This window comes from Gopherus flavomarginatus, chromosome 17 (assembly GCF_025201925.1).
Source record: "Gopherus flavomarginatus isolate rGopFla2 chromosome 17, rGopFla2.mat.asm, whole genome shotgun sequence".
In the NCBI taxonomy this organism is placed as follows: Eukaryota; Metazoa; Chordata; order Testudines; family Testudinidae; genus Gopherus; species Gopherus flavomarginatus.
The window spans coordinates 19,657,937-19,676,242 of NC_066633.1; the positions used below are offsets into that span (position 1 = coordinate 19,657,937).

General features: G+C 44.3%; 1 protein-coding gene across 1 annotated transcript; it reads right to left on the reverse strand.

Moving 5' to 3' along the window:
* Positions 1-572: 572 nt before the first annotated feature.
* Positions 573-11,029, reverse strand: LOC127036005 (ficolin-2-like). Its single transcript, XM_050926422.1, has 10 exons — positions 10,948-11,029; positions 9,317-9,430; positions 8,863-8,916; positions 8,565-8,600; positions 7,525-7,569; positions 6,672-6,707; positions 5,728-5,855; positions 4,188-4,317; positions 3,452-3,586; positions 573-822 (listed from the first exon to the last, which is right to left on the reverse strand). Exons 1-10 carry the CDS (start codon positions 11,027-11,029, stop codon positions 575-577), a joined length of 1,008 nt encoding a protein of 335 aa, XP_050782379.1. The 3' UTR covers positions 573-574.
* Between the last annotated feature and the right edge of the window lie 7,277 nt (positions 11,030-18,306).

Genomic DNA, 18,306 nt, shown 5'->3' on the forward strand with positions numbered 1-18,306 from the left:
TAACCTAGACAGAGCTGGCTGACATTTTTCAAACTACGAGTTTTTCTGTGGACAAACAGCTTTTGAAAAAAAATATAAAAATTTTCATGAAATATCATTGATGTGGTTGTAATATTTTGTTTGGCAGGAAAAAAATCATATTTTTTAAATGTTTTCCGCAATTCTTTTTGAAAATGTTCTCAGGCTAATGACTACATTTTTTTCTTTACAGAAAGCCAGGGTTTTTTTTAAAATGATAAAATAAAATAACATTGTCTGATATCAGGGAGAGGAATGAAAAAAAATCTGCAAAAATTTAAAAACACAAAAGCAAAAATGGGTTAATTTAGAACTCATTGCAATGAAAACAACTTAGAAATTACATTTTCCCCCAACGAAACTATTTTAATCTTTTTTACTAGCTGTAGTCCTAGTGCACTGCGCTAGGTAAGTGTGTATGATGATGTCTGCCGGCTAGTGGCTGGTGCATAAGGAAAAGAGCTTTACTGTCAGCTCCAGATAAATGTTCATTATGCCAGGCCTATAATGCTATGTAAGAGCTAAGTATAATTATTATAACTGCCTCTCTGATTGGCTACACGGCCCTAATTTTCATCTCAGACAACCAGTAGGAGTACTTGTACCCTTTGCCTGAAACCCAGTTCACCCCATCAGCATAGCTTTCATGGGCTCCACTCAGGAATAATCCGTTCAGGTTGGACCTATGACAATGTTTGTACCACCAGGCCCCTTTAAAGGTTATAGCACAGTTAGTTATAGAGAAGTCGTTGTCTCTGTCTTGGGTTGTAAACATCATACCGTTGTGGTCAGTTAAGGAATCCCCTGTAGAAACAATTGGGTTTATTTATTACATGTTTTTACAGAGACCAGGTGGGTGAGATAATCTCTTATTGTTTATTTTTTACATTTTATAGTTCAGTTCTCCCTTCACCACTCAGCAGAACTCTCCCTCAGGTGCAGGAGAGAGACTGCAGTTCTACTTCCAATGAGGAACATTTTTCATCAGGCCATATTTTGATCTCAGTTACACAACTATAGATCCAGAATAACTTATTGCAGTCAATGTGCTCAGTCCTTCGGTGTCCTGAAGTCAGTTTGCAACATTGTGGTGGTATAATGTGAGCCCACTGTGCTCCTAAACTAAGAGCTTAGCCGGGAGCCTGCTGAGGGTTCAGGATCATAGAATCACAGAATCATAGAAATGTCGGTCTGGAAGGGACCTTGAGAAGTCATCGAGTCCAACACCCCAGGCTGAGGAAGCGCCAAGTAAATCTAGACCGTCCCTGCCAGGTGTTTCCCCAACCTATCCTTAAAAACTTCCAGTGAGGCAGATTTCACAACCTCTGTTAGAAGCCTATTCCAGAGCTTAACTACTCTTATACTTAGAAACTTAATTCTAATTCTCATTTAGATCTCTCTACCACAGATTAAGTCCATACCTTCTTGTCCTACCTTCAGAGGACATAGAGAACAATTGATCACAGTCCTCTTTATAACAGCCCTTAACATATTTGAAGACCATTACCAGATTCCCCCCTCAGTCTTCTTTTCTCAAGACTACACATCACTAGTTTTTTAACTTTTCCTCATAGGTCAGGTTTTCTAAACCTTTTATCATTTTTCTTGCTCTCCTCTGAACTCTCTTCAATTTGTCCACATCTTTCCTAAAGCGTGGTGCCCGGAAATGGACACTGTTCTCTGGCTGAGGCCTCACCAGTGCTGAGTAGAGCAGGACAATTACCTACTGTTTCCTATATGCCACAGTCTTGTAAACACACCCAGAATGGTATTAGCTTTTTGTGCAACTGCATCACATTGTTGACTCATATTCAATTTGCGATCCACTCTAAATCCCAGTTCTTTTTCAGCAGTACTGCCACCAAGCCAGTGATTCTCCACTCTGAAGTTGTGCATTTGATTTGTCCTTCCTAAGTGAATCACTTTGCACTTGTCTTTACTGAATTTCATCTTGTTGAATTCACACCAATACTCCAATTTGCCAAGGTCATTTTGCATTCTAATCCTGTCCTCCAAAATGCTTACAACCTCTCCCAGCTTTGTGCCATCTGCAGATTTTATAAGCATATGCTCCACTCAATTATCCAACTCATTAATGAAAATATTGACTACTACCGGACCCAGGACTGACCCCTGCAGAACCCCATTAGATACACGCTCCCAGTTTGACAGCATACCATTGATAACTACTCTCTGAGCACTGTCTTTCAACCAGTTATGCTTCCATTTTATGGTAATTTCATCCAGACTACATTTCCCTAGCTTGCTTATTCCAAATGTCATGTGGGATTTTGTCAAAAGTGTTACTAAAATCAAAATATGTCACATCTACTGCTTCCCCCTCATCCGCTAAGCCAATAACCTTGTCAGGAAGGGAATTAAATCTAAACGGGCTGATCCCCCTGGTTAATTCCTCCACAAAATGGTGTCCCCATTACATTCCAAGGACCTATCAGAAATATTGTGTTTTTCTGCATTATTTTTCTAACAAACATCTCGGTAGTTAAAGTTCCCCATTACCATAATACACTTGTACCAAGAGGTCACTTCAATTTTTTACCCTTTTTCTCTTTACCCAGAGACTATCAACTGGTCTGCTTCTCGCCTCCTCCTGGAGCAGAGAACAAGTGTATATACTCTAGCTGTATAATTCAACACCTCCTCCCTTTTTATCCTGCCTGTCCCTCCTAAACAAGCTATATGCCACTATACCAACATTCCAGTAATGAGACTTATCCCACTCAGTTTCTGTGACGCCTCTTAAGTAGTAATTCTACTATTATACTAATCCTTCCAGCTCTTCCTATTTATTCCCCATCCGCCTGCAATTTACATACAGGGATCTCAGATATTGAGCAGATTCCTTGACTGATTTCCCGTTTCTTCCTTCTCTGACCCTACATGCCCCCCACAGATCTAGCCCTCTGTTAAGGTGGCCCTTTTTTATGCTTAGCTGTTGGCTTTTGTCACCTGGACTTTTAAATCTAGTTAAAAGCCTTTCTCCCTACTTGCCTTGTCAGTGTGCCTAAGCAATCCTGCAGTGATGTGTAGCGGGCTCTGCATGCCACAGAATATTCCTGTCTCTGGTATCCGGAAGTCCGGATGCATAGTTTGCATGAAATGGGGCATATCTACCTACCCAGTGACTTGTACCAATCCTGATGTGCCTACTTAGTTTAATTCAGATATTTCTACCAGGCATTAAAGCTAATGTAGAAAAGCAACCAGCACGAGGTAGAATATCCATATTATACTATATGTTTTATTGTCACTAGACCTTGTATTCCTCCTATAAAACTTTAGTTGCAGAATAACTGATGTTTCCTGAAAGAGATCACTTCCACAGATCACCTCGCCTTTGCTTCTGCCATAGAATATTCTGCATCACATTTTTCCATCTGCCACAAGGGTAAAGGACGAGATCAGAACCTACCTGCAGTGCCATTAACAAACTTTCCAAGGATCAGCTTGTATCTCTCAGACTCCCCTGCAATTTTGAATGATCTGTAGATAGCAAATTGATAGTTGAAGTCAAAATCTCTGAGATCGATGCGAAGCTCGTTGGCTCCTTTAGAAAACAATTTGAAAGCAAAATGTTCAGCACCTTCCATTAGTGTTTATTACTATTAATGTTTGTTTTTATAGCAGGAGCCTCTAGAGGTACAAATCACGAATCAGGCTCCATTATGTTGGGACCATTATGATAAGCTAGTCTGAATTGCCTGCATTACACACATCACAGAGTTTCACCCACTGATTCTTGCATCAAGCCAATATCTTCATATCGACCTTTATCAATTCAATTTCCACTAGCCAACCTAACCTCCCTATTAAAAACCTGCTCCACGTTATGCTTTGCTAAGGTAGTTGAGAATCTATGACCTCATCCAGGTTGTAGCATCCCTTATTGCTGTACTGTGGGCAAACCACCAGAGGACCAAATGCTGCTCCATGAATCATGACTGGAGCCAGCCCAGCTACCACAGCGTTATTGGTTTTAATAGCTTTGTGTGGCAGGGCTGTAAGGAACAGGAAGGGGTGTCTGGAGCTGAAGTGTTACCTCTACTCATGATACAACTCTATACCCTGTAACCATGGTTAAAGTGTGGGAACAAAGCTTGGTGGAGAAGGTTGCTGTAAGGAAAAGAATGCATCAGTGATGTCTTTACCAAGGGATGTTAGCAGGTGGATATTGTCATTCCCTAGCCAGAATTCTGACAACTGGCTGCCAAAGCCTCTCTTGTACGAATTCCAGTCACGGTAAAAATCCACAGAACCATCCACCCGTCTCTGGAACACCTGCAGGGAAACAGGAGGTTCTTAGCTGGGAAATCCCACAGTGGTTTCCACCCTTCTTAGAGCAGGAGGCCAGAAACTCTGAGACTGTAAATCACCTGATGAGATTTAACATGGTCAGATCTATTTCAGCCTCAGGTGACGGTCACAGATGGAGGCTTGGCTCACAGGATCATATTAAATCTTGGCACCAACAGCACTAGATTAAAGGATCACATGGTTCAAAATCTGTAACACTGGTCTGGCAATCAGGAGGCCTGGGTTCTATACCCAGTTCTGCCACTTGGGCAAGTCACGTCACCTCTGCTTTCTGTGCAGCCCTTTCTCTGCCTTGTCCATGGAGACTGTGAGCTGTAAGGGACAGGGGCTGTTTCTCAGGGTATGTGTTCAGCACCCAGCACAATGGGACCCTGATCTTCATCAGATTATCTAGGCACTACTGGGATATAAATAAGCGGAATAATAAATTGGAAGGGTTAAATGTGAGGTACATACAGGGTTCAAACCCCTCAGCTCCCTAGAACGCTCTCTCCTCTCAAACTCAGGGGCTGCCTGAGCGATAGAGCAGCTGAGGCAATGGGCCTGTGACAGAAGTGGAAGGAAGAAGGAATTCTGGTTCCAGAGTCTGGGAGCTATTGAGGAGGCTCTGAGAGCCGGACAGAGAATAGCCAGGACAAGGGAAACCTGATTAACTGTGTCAGATCAGTGACAAAAATCCCTTCAGACGGGGTCTTTTAGATTCTAAATCTCCGGGTTCCCTCCATGAAACCCACTGTGTTCACAACCAAGGTGTCTCCACAACCGAGGAGTAGAAGGCCTCATAGGTGCCAACTTTCCCCAGCACCGGTGGGTGCTTGTACCCCCCTGGCCCCTCCCCGACCCCACTCTTTCCCTGCCCCTGCCCCGAGCCCATTCCAACCCCTTCCCCAAATTCTCCGCCCCCTCCATGCCCCTATTGGACCCTTTCCTCAAATCCCCACCCCAGCCCCGTCTCTTCCCCGAGCGTGCCACGTTCACCCTTCCCCCACTCCCAGCCACGCGAAACAGCTATTTTGTGGTGCAAGTGCTGGGAGCTAGGGGGGAAAAGCAGGCATGCTGCATGCTCAGGGGAGGAGGCGGATGCAGAGCAGAGGTAAGCTGGACAGGGAGTTGCCAGTGGGTGCTGAGCACCCACCAATTATTCCCCATGGGTGCTCCAGCTCCAGAGCACCCCTGGACTCGGTGCCTGTGGGCTCAGGAAGTGTCTGTGTTTTTGTTCAGCTAACCATGGTGAGCTAACAGCTTCAGAGTTTCCATCTTCATGCCTTTCTACTAGCTACAACCCACTGGTTAAGGACCACCATCCATTCTTGGGACAAAAAACTGTTGTTTAAGAAAAAATATCCAGTGAGTTTCATTATGCTCTGTTCTTACAATCCATCCTCCACCATCTGTATGCATGTCACACAGCACGGTCATGGTGTTACAGCCACGGGGGTAGATGGTGTACCAGTCGCTCAGGACGTTGCCTCTGGCTAACAGCTCCTTGCAGTTCTTTGCTCCTGGTCAAAAGAGGAATTGAAATATGTAAATTGATTGTATTAACTCTCCTTGGAGCAGGGATTCGTGGACTGCTTTATGTTGCACCAAGGGCCAGATCAATTTGCAGAATCAGGTAACTGGAAAAGAATCTTTGAGTCATCTCCTCTCCTCCCCACTGCAGTGTTTGGGAATTGGGAACTAGCCCTTTCAATAGTTTGTTGTCCCTCTGTGTTCTATCTTTGGAAACCTGCCACAGCAGCAGCGTAGGTACCCATCTAGGCTTTTCATGCTCTCTGTAGTTAGCAAACCAAATTATTTAGACTCCAATGTGCCAGTGTGGTTGTATTAAGTTTATTTGAAGGAGGAAAAGACACAACACCTGCCCAACACCCTGTTTTCTGTGTGAGACCAGCTCATCCTGAACAGAGGACTGGGTCAAAGCATCTTGAAAACTCATGGAAACTGAAATGTGCACAAAGATTTGTACTGCAAGTTCCTATGCAGCATTTTGAAATCCCTCTGTGAGTCAGAGGGGCTTCCAGTCATTATGTGACTGGGTGAGCACTCACCCCGAAAGAATATCAGATACTTACAGGAATACTCACATCAAACAGTTTGCAAGCGAACCCATCGGCTGAAATGTATTTCCACAAAAGATTCACTGGCCACCTAAACCCCTTCATTTTAAAAGATCAACATCTCTGTGCCGATAGTTTGAGAACAGCAAATTGGGTACATCACAGATTTTTTTGGAAGTTGTCTGTCTCTAATGGGTTTTCATGTTTGGGTCTCTGGATGGAATGAGATGACACTTAGTGGTCATAAGAAACTCTCACCTTTCTTACACTGCATGTTCTCCAGCACTTCCTCTCCTAGTCATGAAAAGAAAAAAAATAGAAAGTGAAATGGAACTAGAAAATGTTCTACTGTCTTTTAAATTATGTAATTGGCCAACAGTGACAGCTGGGATAGCAAAGTACTAGTTATCTTGAAAATGCTCTAGACAGGTTTTATTTGTGAAAATCCAAGTGCTAATGGATTCACACACATCTCTTATCTGAGTCTTCCAGCTTGAGCCATTGAGATGGCTCTCATTATGTAGCCAACACTATTTTGTAACCCTCTCATGAGGCTCCTACTTGCATGGCTAAGAATTGGTCCTTAATAGACTAAATTAATTGCTGGTCAGTACATAGAAGCAATGTCCACAAAGTCAGGGGAGTTGCATATGCTTACATTAGCTGTGAATTTGACTCAATATTTTTTAAAAAAAAAATTCCAAGTGACAATGGGAGAATATCAGTTAAACAAAGTACTGGTAGAAAAAGGGTCATTCCTTTAACTGGACATTTAAACAAGATCCATTGTTTTGTGATTCGTTCTCCGCACTCCCAGATACACATCCAGATCTACAGATTTCACTTACATTTCAGCTGTTCTCTCTAATACCAAAGGTCATCTGGCTAGCATTGTTCCAGACGTCACAACACATGGATGGCACCTGTTTTTGTAGATGGGGCCATTTCTTTCTTTGTAAAGCCCAAATCTTACAGGGGAATCAGTGGGCTTGATATTGTGGACATGGTAACTATTCATGAAGCAAGCTTCTTAAGTCACTTAATTTTTAGTGCTGCAGAAATAAAACTGAAAGGATGTGCTCAGTATAAAGGAGAGTGCAGAGGATCTCACCAGGTATTCCAGGGGGTCCAGGGTCTCCCAAGTCTCCTTTACTTCCTAAAATAAGAACTCAGAATAAAATCTTTGTTTTGCCTAGAGATCACCTACATAATTCAAGATCTCACTACAGCGATCGTTTGAGTTTAATTATGTAGGGGGCTAGTTCGAGGCCTATCCACCACCTACACTCTGCACAATCTGTTAAAGTTGGTGTTTTGTGGGACTTAAGTGATGCATTTACAATGTTGCCAACAATCATGAGTCCCATGATAACTATTGTTTTCCTTAAAGCCCAAGCTCCTGGGGTCAAATGGATGTGACATGATTTCAGCCTTCAGTCTTAAAGAAAAAGTAAATTTCTACCCCTCGAGGCTTTGGAGAAAGCTTCAAAATGTGACCCCAGTGCACCCTAAAGGTTCAAAAAGCAGAAGGCAATAAAAGAACATCACATCTATTATTTTTACATAATCTCATGATTCTAAAGCCAATCTCCTGATTTTTGATGAACCTGACTAAAGATTTTCAGAGATTTGGGGCTGGCAGTACTGCATTTATCTTGTCTTGTCTTCTGCATTCGCTGAATTTCACCCTTACACTGTGTCTATACTGCAGTTGAGACCTATTCCCTGTGGCTACATAGAACATTATGATATATCAGACATTATAATTAGAGCTGGGTGAAATTTTTCCAGTTAATATTTTATTCACCGAAAAATGCAGTTTCGGCTCTCAAACAGTTCATGAATTTGGGTCACATCTGTTAAATACATTCAGCCAAGTAAAAGATTTTTCCACATATTCCTAAAGTTTTGTTTCAACATTTATGAAATGTTCAAACACTTTGTTTTGTCATTTGGCTATTAAACAAAAACACTTCTTGTTTAACTGGAACCAATTTCATTTCAGCTTCTGTTGGCAAGAAGCTGGAAGGAAAAATTGTACAATGAAACAGGGTGGCAGGGGGGATTGTTGCTCCCAATTTCTCTATCACCGTGAATAGCGTCATAAAGTGCTCTGCTCTGCAGTGAGAAGAATCATTTGAAGTCTCTCACCTTTCAATCCCTGGGGGCCCGCAGCACCTGTTTGTCCTGAATGAACAAAAAATAAGACAGTTAAGACTGATCAGAGATACCGAGATCTTGACAGTGGATCAGATCTGAAGTTCTGTTGCAATAATAAACCCTTTATTTTCAAATATAGAGTGAAGGGAAGCTATGGTGGTTTTGGAGCCCAGATACTATAGGAACTGGTATTTTATAACTAGCTCTATTTTGTATTTGATTAAAAACTTCTTTCCTGTTCTTAGGTCACCTGTAGGAAAACACAGTTCTTTGCCCTTTGTCACTTTACCTTTTGGGCCAGTTTTCCCCGCCTTTCCAGGGATCCCCTGAAGTCCCCGTTGTCCTGAAAACACAGAAAAGTGACTGTATATTTTTCAAGGTATTGTAAGTACTGAATACATAATCCCCATCCACCACCCCAACCTGGAATTACAATATCCCATTTGTGTCAAAATTCAAATAATGTATCTGCATCTGGTTCCCTGAGTCCCTGATCTCTAAGGTCACACAGTGAGCCAGTGAGAGAGATGGGGAAAACACCAGAGGATTTGGTTGCCAGTCTGATACCCGAAAGGCAATGGACCGTATTTCAGAGCTTGAAGCTCCAATCCCTCACCACTGGACATGGGGGATTGGCCATCTGAGTTGGGCAGAGTTTCCTCATATCGGGATCAAGGGGAATCTCCAAAGTCTGAGCATATTACAAAAGTAATTACCATCCAAGGCTGATTCTTATTCAGTACCTGTATGTCCTGCAGTTCCTTGGTCTCCTCTGGGTCCTACAGCACCTGGAATTCCAGGGCAGCCTTGGAGAATGATGAGTTTCTCGGTACTGTTGAGACCCACTACCCTCACCACTGGGGAAAGAAATGATCCATAAACAATGATTGTCAGGTTCTCAGGACTGGAAACGTTGCAGAAATCCAGATGGATAAACCCAGCAAATAGCCTAGACAGTTCCTGCATTTTCTTTTCTCTATTAGCAATGATAGCCAACATTTTCTTCGGTTTTATGCATTGCAGACACAATGCTCTAATATGAAAAGTTGGGGGTTATTTCTATTAGTCTTTGTTTTCAGATATATTGAAAACAAAAGTTAAAAATAAGTTAATTAAATTTTTGTATTTAAAATAAATCACTTCAAGGTTAATTTTGATGTAGACATCCCTCTGCCGTGTTTGCAACCCGACCATTGCAGCATAACAAAATTAACTATAGAGAAACAAAAGTGACACTGACTAGTCGGTTCTCATTGTGCAAGTGAAATGAAATGCAGAGGAAAAACAAATACCTGCCATTCAGTGAGAAAATTGTCCAAAAGTAAATTAATTTAAAAAACAGTTGCTGTTAGAAGCTCAGGAAATACATTTTAAAGAACTAAATATGTTTTTTAACCTAACAGCGCCCTCCCTATATTACACACATTGTGAGATTTAAAATTATTAATAAGCACATCAGTGAAGAAAAATAGGGACACATCTGTCAACTCCATTGAGCTCTATTGATGTGGAAATTTTTGAGGTAAACAAAATGGAGACATGGTTTATATTTCCTCTGATATAGGAATTCTGGCTCCCAATTTGGAACTTTTTGGGTAGAAATTGTACATAGCAAATGATTTAAAAATGATCATGAATGTAAGTAAAGGAAATGTGTAAAGAAATACTGCTCTGAAATAATACTAAGATAAAACTTCTAATGCTGCTGGATTCTCAACCCAAAGCGCAGAAATCAATGTGTTGACACAGAAAGTGTTGTATAGTGGATTTGTGGTGATAGATACACAACAGTTGTGATTTTACAAATAATCATCTTAATCTGGTCAACGTGAATTTTAAAAAGCAGAGGGATCTGAAATCATAGGCTCACTCTGAGCTTTGAAGATTGAGATTTAATTTTCCAGAATTTAGGTCATCTGCCTGTGTGGATCGGTCAGTTGCCAGATTAGAAATGCTTTGGCCCCAGTATGTAGAGGAGATGGGAGCTATAGACAGAGAGATTCCAGCAGCAGCGTTGAGAGGTTAGAAGACAGTAAATGAACATAAAGAAGAGGAGGTCAAGCCAAATTCTGAAGAATCTCAGTGAAGACAAGACACAACATTTTCACAACATTATTTGCAAAAACTGTGTCCTATTTTTTGAACACCTCTAGTCTGTGACGGGCACTTCTGCAATAGAGAGTAATTTCTACAAAGGAATTTTGTACAGAGAAGCTGTTCTTTTTATTATTTAAAAAGCACCATAAGCAGACAAAGCACTTTATAGACATGTAGGACAAGAAACATTTCTGAACAGTTCCCAGTTCCCCAGGATCCAGGTTGGCAAGAACCACACTATGAAACGCACTTGGGAACAGGATTGTTTTTCACTCACCTGGGCAGGTGTCCTGAGCCTGACAAACCGCTGCTGCTAGACAGAGTAAAGAGAGGACAGTTTTCTGGGCAGCTCTCCCCATGGCTAGTGCTGGTCTCTGCAATGGCAGCTCCACTTGTCTTCTCCCCACCTCCTCCTCTACTTTAGTATTTCAGTCCCTGTAAGCCTTTTATATGCAATAACGAAGAGCCTGCAGCAAATAAAGCTCTCTGCCTCCGGCATCTCAGAGCCTCCTTCCCACTCTCCACATTCCAGCAGTTTCCATTGAGATATTTATGCTGCAGTGGTCACAACCATAGCTGATCAAATGGCCTGATAGAACATGGTCAGTACTGGACTAGCAGCCGTTGCTTCCCCAGCAGAGCGAACACAGTATAGTGCAATGATAATTATTGAACAGAACCGGTCTGAACCTTTGTTCACAAAGTTGAGTCATGTGAATGTGTCTTCTGAAATATTAAAATACGGTGCCAAATAATGAGGCCAAGCTGACTTTCTCCAACCCTTCAAAGCCCTCTGTTGGCTTCAGTGGGAACTTTTGGGTGAACACGGAGAGCAGGATTGGGTGAATTTACTAGCCAACTGCTCTGTTATTATTATTTGTATGACAGTAGCCACAGGAGACCTTGTGTCAGATTGGATCCCTCTGTGCTGAATGCTGTGCAAACCCATAGTTACAGACAGTAGTAGAGGGATAGGTTCCAAGACCAGAAGTGACCATTGTGATCATCTAGTCTGATCTTAGCCTACTGTATAACACAGGCCACAGCACTTCCAAAAATAATTCCTAGGGCAGAGCTTTTAGAAAAACATCCAATCTAGATTTTAAAATGGTCAGTGATGGAGAATCCACTACTACCCTTGGGAAATGGCTCCAGTGGTTAATCACGCTCACCATTAAATATTTACAACTTCATTTCCAGTCTGAACGTGTCCAGCTTCAACTTCCAGCCATCTCTTTCCCAAACACCTTACAATCCAAATAGCCAAGACAAGTGAAGTGTGGAAGAAAATAATTATTATCCCGATTTTTTTCAGTGCTCTGTGTGCCTATGTCATAGAAATGATAAATAGCAATGATGCATGCCCAGGCCATATCTGCTTATATACCACTGCTGCATTTTTTTGTATTTACATGTGATTTTTCAGTGACTGCTGCACGGCAGATGCTATTGATGGCAGATCATTGCCGAGGTTCATTTCTTTATGTGCATGTGTGTTTGTATGATTCCAGTCCGTACAGCAAGAAGGCAGCTGCTGTTCTGCCTCTGTGCAAAGGACATTTCCTCTCTTTACACTAGGGAAGCATGATGACACTTCCAAATGTGGTATTGTGGTTTGTAATTGGAATCAGAGACTCAAAGCTGCAAAAGAGACTTTTGTAAGATATGGGTCTCACTTTGGATAAAGCAGTAAGTCTGTGTCCGGCAGCAGAAATCATTCAACAGAATAGAAATTATGGAAGGAAAGCAGAAAACCGCCTCACTGGATAGAGTGACAAGAGAGACAAAAAACTGGCCAGCAGTCAGTCAGTACAAAACAAACAACATAGAGATGCATGAAAAATGCAAAGCACAAGAGTTTGTAAAAGCTTTAAGGATTGCTCATGATGTGGACAAAAATGACAATGCCCAGCTTGTGGTAAGTGCTGCAATACAGTAACTCCTCTCTTAACATTGTAGTTTTGTTCCTGAAGACACTAATGGGACTCTTGTAACCTACAAATTGTGCACTGATGCTCAGGCCAATGTTGTTTCAGGTATTACTTTTAAAAGTTGGAAAAAACTCAGGGAACATGGTGAGCGAACAGGTCAAACTGAAAGCTTATAATGGGGGAACTCATTCCTACAACAGGTACATGTGTACTAGCAGTGACAGTAAAAGATCAAACAGAATTGTTGGACTTTGAGATAGTGCAAGGGAATAAAGCACGTACATTGGATTTAAAAACAAGCCCAGCCCTTGGGCTGATACAAAGAGTGCAAGTGGGAGAGGAAGTACGGGACACATTATCCTGAACATTTGATAAAACTGTAATAGAAACGGGTGGAGTCAGACAGTGCACATCAGACGAATAAAAAAAGAATTGTCCAGCCTCAGACAGGAAGTGGAAAGAATTTTCTCGGGCTACAGCTAATGGTGAGACTTTACAGAGAGTATTAAGGCTATTACTGCAGGGTGACCAGGACATTATATACCATGTCCCTATTTACAGTTAGGGTGACCAGATGTCCCAATTTTATAGGGACAGTCCCGATAGTTGGTGTTTTTTCTTATATAGGCTCCTATTAGCCCCCACCCCCATCCTGATTTTTCACACTTGCTGTCTGGTTACCCTATTTACAGTTTAAAGCAGAACTATCTATTATTGATGGTATGTTGTTTCTCTAAACCACAAGGAGTCCAGTGGCACCTTAAAGACTAAGATTTATTTGGGCATAAGCTTTTGTGGGTAAAAAACCCCACTTTTTCATGACTGTACTGGCCATAAATGAACAATCAAGGAGAAAACTGTTCAAATGTGTTAAAGTGTCAAAAATAGCAACGAAACAGAAAAAAGATCCCATGTTTTTACCCAATGAACAGTTAAGAGTGTAGGATGAAGTTGGCATGGATTTATTTACCTATGCTGGTAAAAACAACATTTTGATAGTGGATTGTTATTCCCATTGGCTTCAGTGAGGTAGCTGGTGTTAATGCAGTGATCTTTCCACATAACATGAAGGATGGGGGAGGGATAGCACAGTGGTTTGGCATTGGCCTGCTAAACCAAGGGTTGTGAGTTCAGTCCCTGAGGGGGGTGTTTAGGGATCTGGGGCAAAAATCTGCCTGGGGATTAGCCCTGCTTTAAGCAGGGGGTTGGACAAAATGATCTCCTGAGGGCCCTTCCAACCCTGATATGCTATGATCTTCTGGAGGCATTATTGGTGGTACTTCTTGAGTTGCTGTTGATAGGTCACCCAGGTTTTGCATCCCTAAAAGAGTGTAGGAATAACAATTGTCTTAAAGACTGGATCTTGGTATACTGCTGCCGGTCACGGTCCATGAAAATGCATTGGAGTATTTTCCCAAAGGAAGCACTTGCAAGGTTTATCCTGTGCTGGATCTCACTGTCAATTTTTGCGTTTTGAGAAAGTTGGCTACCAAGGAAGCAGAAGTGCTCAACTGTCTTCAAAGTCTGCCCCTAAATGGTGGTGTGTGGTAAGTCATGTGCAAGGCCTGAAGCAGGCTGATGGAGCACTTTAGTCTTCTCAATATTGACTGAGAGTCCTAGTCTTTGGTAAGCTTGTGCAAAAAAATCCACTGTGGACGGAAGGTCATTCTCAGTCAGTGTGAGGATGGCACAGTCATCAGCATATTGAAGATCAGTAATGGATGCCCTGAAGACATCAAAGTTTAAAATGCCACCCATCCATTCTGTATTGAATGTCAACTCCACTGGGGAGGCAGTCTTTAATGAGTACCAAAATGGCTGCTAAATAGATGGAGAATGGAGTTGGGACAATAACGCATCCTTGTTTGAATCCAGTTTTGATGACGAAAGGGTCAGTCTCCAGGCCATTACAGAGAATGGTGGCAGTCATCTGATCATGAAGAAGACTTAGTCCCTTCATACATTTTGGAGGACAACCAAATCTATCCAGCATCATCCTCACTGAAGCCATTGTCACCAGCATTGAAGCAATGATCCTCATGCACCACTTGACAGTCGTACTGGGAGCAGGGGGACCTGTCCTCCTCACGACCACCATACCACGTCCCCCATGGTCATCTCCCTTGGCCCCGGGATGCAGCAAGAGCTGTTTCCATGAAGCAGCAAGCCACCTGCCCGCCAGGCCTTCCCAGCAGACCCAGAGCTGGTTGCAGCACACCGCCTCAGGGGAAATGTGCCCGACAGTGGCAGAGCCGTCCAAGTATCATTCCCCTTCTGACACCTCCTGGAGGGGAAGCAGAGAGGGAGCTGTCATCCCAGGCCAGCTGCCCGAACCTGCTGTGTTGAATCCTCCAGGCAGACTGCATGGACCCCACCCATTCACTTCTTAATGGTTTCATGCCCTCTTGAACTCTCTCTTCAAAGCTCTTTTCAACTTTCCCTTATGGTACTTGTTGACTATCGGTCTTGTGCCAGTATTTAGCCTAAGACGGAGTTTACCGCCTGCTTTGGGGTGCATTCCCAGGCAACCCAACTCTAAGATGACCCAGTCCCAAAATGCCAGGGGCCACCACTGGCCTCACACCATCCACAGGCAGTGCCTTGATCAGAAGGACATAAGCATCCGAGAGCAGCACCGGGGAGTAGGTCATCTGCAAATCACATTTCCCACACCCCACTGCAGGATGGGGATTTGGCGCTGGGGTCTTCCCTGTTCACTCGCTATTACTGAGGGAATTCTGATTAGTTTCTTTCCCTCCACTGACTAATATGCTTAAATTCAGCAGGTTGCTACGTCTGATCTGAGGTCACAGTCGGATGGGAACCCAGGGGCAGGTCTCATGTCTGATAATGTTCCACAGTTTGAAGGAAACAAATTTAAATAATTGGCTCAAGAGGATGGGGTTAAGTATGGAATTTTGAGTCCCAGGTATCCTCAATCCAAAGGTCTTGTAGAGAATGGTGTGAAAATTGTTAAATAGCTTTTGAAAAAGGCCACTGCCACGTGTACCGATGCATATTTGACTATACTGAACTATAGAGCAGCACCAGTGACTCACTGACTGTCCCCTGCAGAGAGATTGTTTGGCAGGCAGCTGAGAACAAGACTCTGTAACTCAGTAGTAAGCCTGAGAGGCAATACTGACTTAGATACCCATCTATAGAAAGGGAAGTAAGGCCAACCTGGCAATTACAGACCAGTCAGATTAACTTCAGTACCCAGAAAGATAATGTTGGTTTGTAGCTCGTCTGGCCTTCTGGTGTGCTAGTTTCAAGCAAAGTTTCTCTGAACATATCAGCTACTATTACATCAGTAACTTGTGTGATATTGCACAAATTGTTTTCCTGACTTTAACCTTTCCACAATGACAGAGTCATCTGCCCTGAATTGAGATGCAGCTCACACATTTCTACTTTAGACTCCAGGGATCGGTCAGGCAGTTTACAAAATGATAGTTTCTGCTTCTTAGGATCTTTGGAGGCCGTTTGAAATAACAAAAAATCACTTTTTCTTTTCATTCTCTAAAATCAGACCCATCTTTTTATTTATGGCTTTCATTTTCAGACCCCATCCAGAGTGAGAATAACTAAGCTGGCAGTGTAGGCCTAAATGAAGTGTATTTTTGTGCTGCTTAATTTATCCTTGATTGTGGGGGGAAATCTTAAAAAAAAATATAAAGAAAGTTGATTTTCTGTGCAGAAGCTAGCAGAGATGATCAAAGCTAGAGTGGGGCTGGGGAGAGGCCGCAGCAGGCAGATACATACCACTCAGTGTCCCACTGCATGAGAAGGCTCTAGACACAACACATCCCACCAGCAGCTCCGTCGACACTGCCGTATACCCAGAGGCTGCAGCCCTCTGCAGAATGGGAAAGGAAACGTATACAAGCAGCAGCCATTGCTGGGTGTGCATAGACGCTGTGGAGTTTTCAAAGGCCTTGCAGGGCAGGTGGCTATGGGTCCCCTGGGAGCAGCAGCGATACGTAGGGGGCTCATGTGAGGCCAAGTGCCCCCCTCCCCCGGCTGGCCTGCCGAGTGATGGAGGAGAGGGGATCTGACTTCCTGCTGCTCCTGCCCACCTGGCATGGTTGGCGCCTGTCCCTGGCAGCAGGGCCCGGGCAGGGGGGAACCCGCTACTGCTGCCACCTGTCCAGCCAAGCTCTCTTAGGCAGCTGCTGTACTGCACGGAATAGCGACCTGGAGCGGACGGCTTCAGCCGGCGTGAGAAGTGGTTCCATCCCGCTCTCCACCCAGCCTGGCTGCCAGGGAGAGTGACTGAACATGCCAGGGGGAGGCAGAGTGGGATGACAGAGCGTCCCGTCCTCCACCCCCATCCCAGAGAGGATATGGGGAGGGGAAAGCATGGCGATCCCATGCTGGGCATAGGAAAATGGGGGCGTTAGCTTGACAGAGATGATAAGTGGGACGGTCACATGTCCTCCCCTTTAGGTTGTGCCCCTCCACTCTGAGGGAGGAGCAAAGGCGGCAAGTTATAGGGGGCTGTGGTGCCCGTGCACCACCAATATTTGAGAATGTGGGCCTGGCTCCACCAATGTTTGGGCTTACCGCACTTTGGGGGCCCCAAGCTTCAGGGGAATGTGGGATCCAGAGCAGTGTGGGCGATTAGCAGGGGGCCTGGTGCTCGCAGCAGCAAGCGACTCAGCCCCAGCCAATCTCTGCTCCAATCTACCCCACCCAGTGTCGCTTGGGGGAAGGGATGAAAGCCGGAAAGAGGTGGGGCAGGGGTTTGGAGGAAGGGGTGGAATGTGGGGGTGGGGAGGGAGTGGAGCTGGGGCAGGTTGGGGCCAGATCACTCGCTGCTGCCGGCACCAGGCTCCCCGTTAACCTCTCATGTCAACCTGAACCCCGTGTCCCTCTGAAGCACAGGGCCTCTCAAAGCACAAGGCAGTTGGCCTGGTCCATCCTATGGATGGGACGGCTCTGCTTGGACCTGTTCTGGACACCACCAAAAATTATATAAACCTGATGCCCAAGGGCAGGAGCATGAGTCATCTGTGCCTGGGAGCCCTATAAGAATTGGGGCTGACTGCCAGGGATGAGGTTAGACATGTGCAACCCATGCAATTGCCTCAGCCCTGAGCCTGCGAAGGGGCCCCCTGCCATGGTCACTGAGAGGGGTTCTTGTGAAGGTGGGTGCAGGAATCGAGCAGGAGAAGGTAGACAACAGGGGCAGAAAAATAGCTGGCGCAGGCTCACGGCTGCTTGGCTATACAACATATGCCCAATACAGGCCGCAGCTGTTGTTTGGGGCCTGCTGGAACCTCTAGGAAGAGCCAGACTGAACCCTACAGCCCACATTTGAGTTTGCTCAGGAAGGGGGGACTCCAAAAAGGATGGCTCTGCCGTGCACTCTGGTGAATGGGACCGCCCATGGCAGAGCCTTCAATTAGGTTAGAGGGCCCCCTACCCCTTCCCTCCCCTCCTGCTGCCTCCTAGAAGCTCCAAATCCAACTCTGCTGGCAGCAGCAGCGGTGGTTTGCGGCTCTGTCCCCCACGGCAGCAGGTCTGGCTTTGGCAAGAGCAGTGGTGATGGCTTTTGCAGCAGCAGTGCTGGTGCAGGGCATGGAACTGGGTGGGAGCAGAGCAGGAGGTGCAGAGGCAGGGATGGGAGGGGGTGAGTGAGGGAAGTGAGAATGTGGGACTTAGAATCATAGAATATCAGGGTTGGAAGGGACCTCAGGAGG

Excerpts from the sequence above, each read along its gene's own strand:
- LOC127036005 (XM_050926422.1), bottom strand. The coding sequence starts at position 11,029 with ATGGGGAGAGCTGCCCAGAAAACTGTCCTCTCTTTACTCTGTCTAGCA. Across the intron at positions 4,318-5,727 it reads CAGATGGTGGAGGATGGATT|GTGTTCCAGAGACGGGTGGA; the intron begins GTAAGAACAGAG and ends GTTTCCCTGCAG. Across the intron at positions 823-3,451 it reads GTTTGTTAATGGCACTGCAG|GGGATTCCTTAACTGACCAC; the intron begins GTAGGTTCTGAT and ends TTGTTTCTACAG.